At 39.2% G+C, this 11,063-nt stretch overlaps 2 protein-coding genes across 2 annotated transcripts; both read left to right on the plus strand.

Moving 5' to 3' along the window:
* The first annotated feature begins 337 nt into the window (after window positions 1-337).
* Window positions 338-1,360, plus strand: LOC140937856 (glycoprotein-N-acetylgalactosamine 3-beta-galactosyltransferase 1-like). The gene has a single exon (XM_073387428.1). The coding sequence runs from the start codon at window positions 338-340 to the stop codon at window positions 1,358-1,360; it is 1,023 nt and encodes a 340-aa protein (XP_073243529.1).
* Window positions 1,361-8,893: 7,533 nt separating this feature from the next.
* LOC140937857 (glycoprotein-N-acetylgalactosamine 3-beta-galactosyltransferase 1-like) lies at window positions 8,894-10,793 on the plus strand. The gene has a single exon (XM_073387429.1). It carries the CDS (start codon window positions 8,894-8,896, stop codon window positions 9,914-9,916), a length of 1,023 nt encoding a protein of 340 aa, XP_073243530.1. The 3' UTR covers window positions 9,917-10,793.
* Window positions 10,794-11,063: the final 270 nt, after the last annotated feature.

The raw sequence follows: 11,063 nt of genomic DNA on the forward strand, positions 1-11,063 counted from the left end.
ACAAAATCGTAAAAACGAACTTGACAAAACCCCCGAAAATGTTTGTAAATTGTAAACAAATCTCCTACTAAGTGGCGTTTTTAAAATACAGAAAAGTTGCCTTTTTTCATTTTTATCCAACTGATTTGGTAAATACTAAAACAACTATCACCCTCAGCGTCGGTGAACAGTGCTAGATATATACCTCGACGCTTCGCGTCGCGGTACATGCTACCACTATTCACCTCTCCGTCGGGGGATAGTTGTATAATATTTTTCGTTTCTTTTCAGGTTTTTTCAAACGTAACGGAAGACATTTTAGGAGAGACTGCTGGCAATAAATTACTGAAAGGACATCATGATTTCCTCTTCAGCCTCGACGCTTTCCACTTTTGCTTGGGGAATGGTACTGGGAGTTTTAACTATGTTCATATTTGAACACTATAATTACATGCAGTTTATGCACGAGTACATCGAAACTGGGCACACCGCAAAAATAGCTACTCAGAGAAACGTCAGCAAGTATAAGACTAACGCGTATTATCGTCCTCCCGAACCAAAAAGATTCAGCATTCAACGAGAGGAGAGAGGTTATTTGACCCCTGAAGTTAACAAGACACGAATCTTATGCTGGATAATGACAACTCCAGACAACATACCTAAAAGAGCAAAATCAGTCAAAGATACGTGGGGAAAGCGCTGCGACACCCTTCTGTTTTTCAGCTCAAAAGAGGATCTCAATTTCCCCGCCATTGGGCTTAATGTTGAAGAGGGGCGTGAAAAGTTGTTTGACAAAACTAGAGCATCACTGGAGTATATTTATAACCACCATCTCAACGATGCTGATTGGTTCTTTAAAGCGGACGATGACACTTACGCCATCATTGAAAATCTTCGTTCTTATCTATCCAAACTGAATACCTCGGAACCTCATTACCTTGGCAGAATTTTAACTCACGAGGGTGTGTACAACAGTGGCGCAGGATACGTTTTTAGTCGTGAAACACTGCGAAGGTTTAAAAAAGCACTGGGGGAACCAAGCTGCCCACAACATCACCGATTTGAGGACGTAGCAGTCGGACAATGCCTCAGGGCACAGGGTGTCGTGCCCGTTAGAACCACAGATTCCAGCGGCAATGAAACTTTTATGGCATTTCCACTTGAGTGGCATTTGATCCCCATTACGTTTCCAGGGTGGTACCCGAAATTCTATAAAGAGGGCGCTGAAAACTGCTCGGAATACCCATATGTTTTTCATGCAGTTAAACCAGAAATAATGTATCAGATGGAATACTTAATCTATCGTGTGAAAGTCTGGCCCAAAAGGAGTAAATCAAGTACTAGCATGTATGAAACTAGCCATTCAAAACAAACAAAGTAACTGGACTACCCTCATGAAATTAGCCTGTGATACTCAATGTTTAAATTAAAATCGGCTCAGGATTTTCCTTCTGTGACTATGGCGTGACATGTTGTGCTAAGCTCGAGACAACAGGAAATCCCAGAGCACAATATTATCCAAAACTGTAACAAGGCTTCAATATTTATGCAACCTTAGACAATTTCAAGTTTTAAATGGTCATGAAATTCGACGAATTTTCGACGAATTTTGATTTTATCGCGGTTTTCGTGAAAGTAGCCTTTAGTTACAAATTGTAAAAAGAGGTCAGCGGCATTGTGTTTTACGTACCCTAATACGTTTACTTTCCTGTTTTTCAGGTCTACTTTCTCCTAGTGGTTTGGAGATAGTTAAATTAAGAATGAGTGGGAAAACATTTCTAGAAACATACATCAATTAGCAAATTTGCTTGTATTAAGTCCAGTATTCAGTTTACGCATAAAATATAGCCTTCATGTAGAAATTCCACGATATCTTGAAATTCCACTCACATATTTTTGTGAAACTTGGCACAGCAGAAGGCAAGCAGCCAAAATTTACATAGCGTAGAGCATTTCCAGAGAAAATGGGAATATCGACTGCAATTTGATTAAGAGCAATAACCATTGTGACGTCATCGTCACGTGATATTCATTCCAATCGCGAAAAAATAACATCATAATCAAGTTCAGTCTATGAGTAATTCATGTGTTTTAATGTTTTAAGACCAAGCTGTTGTCGGTACAAGAGGTCCAAAGATGAAAAGTATGCCTGCAAAAATACTGGGTCGAGCTTAAGGTGGCTCCGTCATTAAAATAGGCGCATTGAGCTATGACGAAGTTTTTGTCATAACTTTTCTGGTTTTGACGCGATGGCTCCGAAACTTTGTAAAGAGCAACAGATATCTTTCAACATTAATAAGAATTATTTCGATTTCATTGCTAATAAATATTCCTGGGAAATTACCCTACTGTTTAAAATCGCGTCTATTAAAAATGTTTGCGGATATTTTTGACTGAAATTTCTATTATCGGCTTTTATTGATATAATAAATATGCCAGAGAAATTTCACAGAAATCTTTGGAGCAGAAGTCAGTTACTGAGAGTCTGTGAAATTGTTTTGGAATTCCAAAAAGCAAATTGCTCTGAGCTACAACGAGCCACCAGTTCGAATTTTCGGAACAAGTAATCCCAGCAGGGGCGGATCTAGGGGGAGGATGCAGGGGGTGCGCATCTCCCCTCCCCCCTGAGATGACCTGCGGTTTTCTAATACAACTAGTATTCTGCAAAAAAAATTGTGGCTTATTGGTGTTGAAGTAGAGCAAGAGACGAGTGCACCCCCTCCTAAAAAAAATCCTGGATTCGCAGGACGTGTCTCTTTACGCTCTCTGTTACTGACGAAAGATTTCAGAATTTCTATTGCCTGATCCTGTAAAATCCCTCAAGAAAAGCAACGGAGTGCTGAAGAAGCAGCTTGAGGAACCAAAGAGATATTTGAAGAACCTGGAGCAATGAGTTTCAGAGCAAGAATATAGTGTGAGAAATGTCAGTGATAGCAGTGCTTCGTCCGCCATCTTGAATCGAGAAGCCGAAGCGAGCCTTAAGTTCAGTGGCCATGGGTATGATGTTCCCATGGTCCAGTTAGAAAAATAGAGGCATCTCTTACAAACATCCTAGAACGACTGCTTAAGCTAGAATCTATAGCTGATGAGCTTCAGGATTATAGTTACTCGTTCAAAGTTAAACTGCTCGGCGTCCCAGAATTTAACGGAGAACGGAGAACGCAGTAGATACAGGGGCACCTAACGACAATTTTCGGAAAAATATCTGTTCGGAAGACGATTTGAGATCTAGAATTTTCGGAACATTTGTTGTAAAATTTCTTGCTTGCCTGCTTCTCCTAGGATTTCGAACATCTAAAATATGGTATAATTGCCTATTTTTAACGGATTTTTACCCTAAAAAGGTCACCTAGAATTTTCGGGAGCCTTTTTTCTGGCTGAAATTTTCGAAAAGGTAAGTTTTGATCCCTATAATTTTCGGATCACTAGACTTTCAGCTAGGAGATCCGAACAGATGAAAAATTTTTAGGGGATAAAAATATGCCTATATCTACCGTTTAAATACCAAAATATGTTTAGCAATGCTATGTTTTAGTGGTTTTGAACTATATTCTCGTTGGGTGCCCCTGTAGATACAAGAGAGAATGATCTATTCTCTCTTGGTAGATACCAGCAGGCTGTGTTAGATTATTTAACGCTATGGGTGTGTCGGTTTCTTTGACGATGTCGACATTGCAGACCGCGTCCCCCCTCTAGATTCAACTCGGGGAGGTCCCAAATCAATTGGTAATGTATGTAAGCTCACAAGGCGGATGGCTAGAAATGAAGTAATTGTGGCGTGCAGGGAGACCAGTAAGTTCAGCGCGACCGCTATCGGTTTAGACGAGAACATAAGCATGGCGAACGCAAGGGTGGTAGATCTAGAATAAATATCACTATGCGTTCTGTTGGGTGAAGAGTGGATCTATCCTTCAGCGCAAGTTTGCCGATTCTTGTCCTATCAGAGTTAGGAACGTCGAACATCTCGCCAACCTAACGAGACAAGAGCAGAACAGCAGGTTGAACTCCTCAGCTGAGATAAGTAGTCAGGATTAATACCTTTATTTCTGATCATCTCTACAGTTTATGTATATCTGTTTGATCATCTTTGCAATGTCATACAGAACTCCAGCAATGTAAAACAAAAATCTGCTTCGCGAATTGCCTTATTTTGGACATAATATTACTCTGTGCCGTAGGCAATTAAACAACCTCATCCGGTTTAATGATCTCCCAACCAAAACGTATCGAGAGCGTTTGCCTAGCCTTCATGACATTGATCTCTTTAAATCTTGATGAAAAGACTAACTCTGACGCTGATATAGCTTTTGTCAATTCGAAGATAAGATAAACAGTCAATCAAAAACGCAGCAGTTTTCTTTAGTGCAGCTCAATATACGTAGTCTCAGGCACAATCTTGAAAACTTTCAAACTCATTTATTGAACGAGCTTGACTGAGGTTAACTGTCACTTCAATGTTATTGGCATTAGAGAAACGAGAATTAGAAATGCTAATATTACTTCTAACCCTGCAATACCTGGGTATAATTTTGAATTTGTGTCAACACCCATTTCAGCGGGAGGTGTTGGCATGAATATAGACTCTAATGTAACGTACACTGTGATCGAAAAGAATTCAAATGATGCATTTCACTTTTAAAAAAATTGAAATTTATTGCATGTGTAATTTTCCATAGAATAGGCCAGAAGATACTGTTTGTTAATATGTTAATTATAAAACAAGCCTTTCTCGACTATAAAAAGGTCATTTTAAAAATATATAAAAATTGGCATTTTCGCAAATGGGTTAACCCACGATGTTGGTCAAAACTTTAAAATTTCTTGGATGTGTGTTTTTCTATAGAACATGCCTCTGTATACTGTTTGACAAGGTTTTAGAGAAAAAACAAGCCTTTCTACAGTTAAAAAAAAAGTCCTTCTCAAAAAGTCGAAAAATTTGCATTTTCGCAAAGGGGTTACTTTTGGTCAAAAATTTGAAATTTATTGCATGTATAATTTTCCAAAGGATAGGCCAGGAGATAGTGTTTGATAATATGTTAGGTATAAACAAGCCTTTCTCGACTATAAAAATCTCATTTTAAAAAACTGGAAAAATTGGCTTTTTCGCAAAGGGGTTAACCAACGATTTTACTCAAAAATTTAAAATTTGTTGGATGTGTGTTTTTCTATAGAACATGCCTCTATACACTGTTTGGTAAGGTTTAAGAAAAAAAACAAGCCTTTCTAGAGTTAAAAAATGTCCTTCTCCAAAAGACTAGCCTGCGAGCAAGCTCTCCTATTTGGGCAAGCGAAGCGAGCCTCGCGAGAACGCGCGAGCGAGGGGCCGAGGAAAGCTTACTAACTTCAAGGACAAAGACAAACCGGAGGACAGACGGGGAGCGGTATACAAGATCAAATGCTGCGACTGCCAGGCTTCTTACATTGGTGACACCGGCAGAAACCTAAGCACGCGACTGACCGAACACAAACGACCGTGCATTGCCAGTACGTGGAATTGGGTCTGCGAAGCTGTACGTTGTAGGTGTACCCGTCACTATCTGCAAGTCTGGTTTTGGCGCGCTTCGTACCACCTTCTACCAATTGATAAGTTAATTCAGGAGGGTCATCCGCAGTTAGGTCCTGGATGCGCGGGTCTGAAATTGACGCTTCGCCACCTGTCCATTCCTGAAAAAAGAATTAAAATTTAGAACATACGCCTCTCACCGCCTCTCATGTTAAAGCGTGCGATACATCAACAGGGCTTTTAAGGTGTTTCGATACAGTACAGCAAACATAATATCAAGCTACTTTTTGACACTACCTTGAAGTAATTTCGCAAAACCAAGAATCTTAAACGCGCAAAATGTCACTTTTACGGGAAATTGGTAACATCGATTTTACCAGAATATACATTTCACCAAACTAAACCTTAGCTTAAAGTAATGTTTGAAGACCACTAATTTTGTATAGTTTCAAGATCTCCTCATTCTTAGTCTTTAAAACAGTTTAAGACCTACCATAGCTTCCTCACTGGACTCTTCAATTGCTGGCTGTGCCTGGGGACCGTAAATCGTCGATTGGTCCGCGAACGAATCTCTCAAAGGAGGGTTGAACTCTTCTGACTCTAGAATGTCTGCTGATGACTCTGTCATGGAGATTCTAGAGCTTTCAGCCACGGGACAAAGTGGACAGAACCAGACGATCTCGCCACCTGCGCGCACAGCAGCGCGATATTCTTGTTGAGAAATACCTGCGAAAAAAAAAAAATGTAAGCTGCGCAACGATTTCATCTAGCATAGATTGGCTGCTCGGATCCTCGGCTGTAATAAATGAAGTACAGTATGGAAGTTTTCACTTACCAGTATTACAAGTTCTGTGATTCCATTTGAAGCAACCGTCGCACTGAATTCCTTGTTGTTTTGCTGTGACGGGTTGTTGACACTGGATGCAGTTGTCGGCCATTCTTGAATTAATTTTTGGCAAGAGAGTTTTCGGATGAAGATGAAGAGATGGTTCTCGTATGGTGATCAATGATCGAATGATTCTATTGAATTAGTCTTTCATTTACTTATACATACGAGCAGTTGTTTGATTAATTCATTAGGATCACATTAAATTCATCTTAACCGTGATTTGTTATTTTCTTTCATTCACTAAATAGGTGATAACTGAAGATAATTATTTACATTACAATAACACGCGCGTGTTTTCTGAGAGGTAAACTTTGTTTTGTCTAACTGTTCATACCCTGCTCACGTTGGAACATTTGTTTTTATGTAACTTAAAGTTGTTGATGGAAATAAAACGAAATTTCGGCAAACCGGAACGCACCAAACCGCGCGTGGACGTGTAAAGACGATCCATCCCAAATGCACAAATATCAATCTCATATTAAAGTACGCTTGTATTACAAAACACGCATAATAAACTAGAACCTAGTCTACGCGCTGAGATCATGTCACGTGTAAAGACGATCCATCCCAAATCAAGCAAGTACGCTTGTATGACAAAAACGCATAATATACTATAACCTAGTCTTCGCACTGAGATCATGTCACGACGGGTAAGCTTGAGTTTTATCACAACAGGTAAGCTTCAGTCATATTTATCTTAACTTCAGTGAAACAACTCAGATCATGTAGGCGAATCGACGTCAGTTTAGGCGAATCGACTTGTAGGCGAAACGACCGGTTTCCCTTTAGTTATTAGTTAGGAGTTTGCGAACATGTCTGTTATGGGTGTTGCAAGATGATATATAAATGTAAATGCTAATGAATAGGGCTGAAGCACAGTTATTTTTATCTTTGATGTTTGCGGCCTTCACGGATAATGAGTTGAGGGCGAATAAAGCGCAACATTTGCTCATTGATTTGGCCTCTTCACAGTTTAATAAAACGAAACAGAGTGCTTGTGCCAAGCAAGAGCATTTTAACGACAAGTTAACTCATTATGCCTCTCGTGGATTCAAGAGCCAAATTACTATAAGTTTCGCTGTTTTTGTTGGCTATGTTGTTTTGAATAGCGTTTTTCAGCAGAAAACACCTACATTATGGAGCAGACATGATTTTTGCCATCCATAATAAAGAATGGTGGAACTTAAAGAAATGTTATCTGTTTTCCGGTCAGTACAAAATGCAAACTGCTGTGGACATGCAAATAAGAACGAGACGACAATGGTCCCATTGTTTTCTAACCCTGAAAACAGTGGTTTACCACGTTTGAGATTTTAGCATACATTGTTTAAAAAGTGCTACTATGATCAAATATGTGAATTTCTTATTGTTTACATATGTCGAATATATTTTTGCTATGGTACAATCCGCGCCGCCGACCGACGATTTGGGGGATATTTTCACCTAAAAAAGATATGTAGACTGTGAATACGGTTCCAGAATGTTTTTCATCTCTGTTGATTGAGCCGCACAGATTTCAATACGTCCATGATCACGATGCGAAACGACATATTTAATTAGGTGCCGCTACGACAATAACATTCCAGAACGCTTAAAATAAAAAAGGTAAGCCTTCCATAAAGTGGCAGTTCGAAATTTATACACAAATCTCGTTCACTCGGCACTGCTAAAATTATAAATACGTCCCAAAGTGTGCAGGGGGTTACACTCGTTGGTTTGTGATGTGAAATTTCGCATTTTTTTAACCAGATAAAACCGGTTGAAACACTCTCTCTAGACCCTACAACTTGCTTATATTTGAAAATATTTCGAAGTTTTATCGGGCAATCGGCAGCCCAATGAACCCTATTATGGGGGTCTTGTTAGTTTTAACTAAAAAAAATATCTTCACTTTCACGGCAAAGAAAGACAATACTAGAACTATAAATAGCTAGTATTATTATTCACCAAATGAGTAGATAGCAATTTTCGCGCGTTCTGATTGGCTCCCTTAACTCGGAATATCCTTGGCTATGCACTGTTTTGCAACCGAAGCCAAGATGGCGTCTCGCTTCGAGACATTTTCGGAAGACGAAATTTGAGTGATAAATGAAGAAGTCGTACGAACAAATGCCAAGAAAGCGACGAACTTTAGCTTGTCGGCGTTTACTGGTAGGCAGAAATATATTTTCTTGCTGAATTTGCAACAAAATCGTAAAAACGAACTTGACAAAACCCCCGAAAATGTTTGTAAATTGTAAACAAATCTCCTACTGAGTGGCGTTTTTAAAATACAGAAAAGTTGCCTTTTTTCATTTTTATCCAACTGATTTGGTAAATACTAAAACAACTATCCCCCTCAGCGTCGGTGAACAGTGCTAGATATATACCTCGACGCTTCGCGTCGCGGTATATATTACCACTTTTCACCTCGCCGTCGGGGGATAGTTGTATAATATTTTTCGTTTCTTTTCAGGTTTTTTCTAACGTAACGGAAGACATTTTAGGAGAGACTGCTGGCAATAAATTACTGAAAGGACATCATGATTTCCTCTTCAGCCTCGACGCTTTCCACTTTTGCTTGGGGAATGGTACTGGGAGTTTTAACTATGTTCATATTTGAACACTATAATTACATGCAGTTTATGCACGAGTACATCGAAACTGGGCACACCGCAAAAATAGCTACTCAGAGAAACGTCAGCAAGTATAAGACTAACGCGTATTATCGTCCTCCCGAACCAAAAAGATTCAGCATTCAACGAGAGGAGAGAGGTTATTTGACCCCTGAAGTTAACAAGACACGAATCTTATGTTGGATAATGACAACTCCAGACAACATACCTAAAAGAGCAAAATCAGTCAAAGATACGTGGGGAAAGCGCTGCGACACCCTTCTGTTTTTCAGCTCAAAAGAGGATCTCAATTTCCCCGCCATTGGGCTTAATGTTGAAGAGGGGCGTGAAAAGTTGTTTGACAAAACTAGAGCATCACTGGAGTATATTTATAACCACCATCTCAACGATGCTGATTGGTTCTTTAAAGCGGACGATGACACTTACGCCATCATTGAAAATCTTCGTTCTTATCTATCCAAATTGAATACCTCGGAACCTCATTACCTTGGCAGAATTTTAACTCACGAGGGTGTGTACAACAGTGGCGCAGGATACGTTTTTAGTCGTGAAACACTGCGAAGGTTTAAAAAAGCACTGGGTGAACCAAGCTGCCCACAACACCACCCTTTTGAGGACGTAGCAGTCGGACAATGCCTCAGGGCACAGGGTGTCGTGCCCGTTAGAACCACAGATTCCAGCGGCAATGAAACTTTTATGGCATTTCCACTTGAGTGGCATTTGATCCCCATTACGTTTCCAGGGTGGTACCCGAAATTCTATAAAGAGGGCGCTGAAAACTGCTCGGAATACCCATATGTTTTTCATGCAGTTAAACCAGAAATAATGTATCAGATGGAATACTTAATCTATCGTGTGAAAGTCTGGCCCAAAAGGAGTAAATCAAGTACTAGCATGTATGAAACTAGCCATTCAAAACAAACAAAGTAGCTGGACTACCCTCATGAAATTAGCCTGTGATACTCAATGTTTAAATTAAAATCGGCTCAGGATTTTCCTTCTGTGACAATGGCGTGACATGTTGTGCTAAGCTCGAGACAACAGGAAATCCCAGAGCACAATATTATCCAAAACTGTAACAAGGCTTCAATATTTATGCAACCTTAGACAATTTCAAGTTTTAAATGGTCATGAAATTCGACGAATTTTCGACGAATTTTGATTTTATCGCGGTTTTCGTGAAAGTAGCCTTTAGTTACAAATTGTAAAAAGAGGTCAGCATTGAGTTTTACGTACCCTAATACGTTTACTTTCCTGTTTTTCAAGTCTACTTTCTCCTAGTGGTTTGGAGATAGTTAAATTAAGAATGAGTGGGAAAACATTTCTAGAAACATACATCAATTAGCAAATTTGCTTGTATTAAGTCCAGTATTCAGTTTACGCATAAAATATAGCCTTCATGTAGAAATTCCACTCACATATTTTTGTGAAACTTGGCACAGCAGAAGGCAAGCAGCCAAAATTTACATAGCGTAGAGCATTTCCAGAGAAAATGGGAATATCGACTGCAATTTGATTAAGAGCAATAACCATTGTGACGTCATCGTCACGTGATATTCATTCCAATCGCGAAAAAATAACATCATAATCAAGTTCAGTCTATGAGTAATTCATGTGTTTTAATGTTTTAAGACCAAGCTGTTGTCGGTACAAGAGGTCCAAAGATGAAAAGTATGCCTGCAAAAATACTGGGTCGAGCTTAAGGTGGCTCCGTCATTAAAATAGGCGCATTGAGCTATGACGAAGTTTTTGTCATAACTTTTCTGTTTTTGACGCGATGGCTCCGAAACTTTGTAAAGAGCAACAGATATCTCTCAGCATTAATAAGAATTATTTCGATTTCATTGCTAATAAATATTCCTGGGAAATTACCCTACTGTTTAAAATCGCGTCTATTAAAAATGTTTGCGAATATTTTTGACTGAAATTTCTATTATCGGCTTTTATTGATATAATAAATATGCCAGAGAAATTTCACAGAAATCTTTGGAGCAGAAGTCAGTTACTAAGAGTCTGTGAAATTGTTTTGGAATTCCAAAAAGCAAATTGCTCTGAGCTACAACGAGCCACCAGTTCG

The sequence above is a fragment of the Porites lutea genome, chromosome 5 (genome assembly GCF_958299795.1).
Source record: "Porites lutea chromosome 5, jaPorLute2.1, whole genome shotgun sequence".
Lineage (NCBI taxonomy): Eukaryota > Metazoa > Cnidaria > Anthozoa > Scleractinia > Poritidae > Porites > Porites lutea.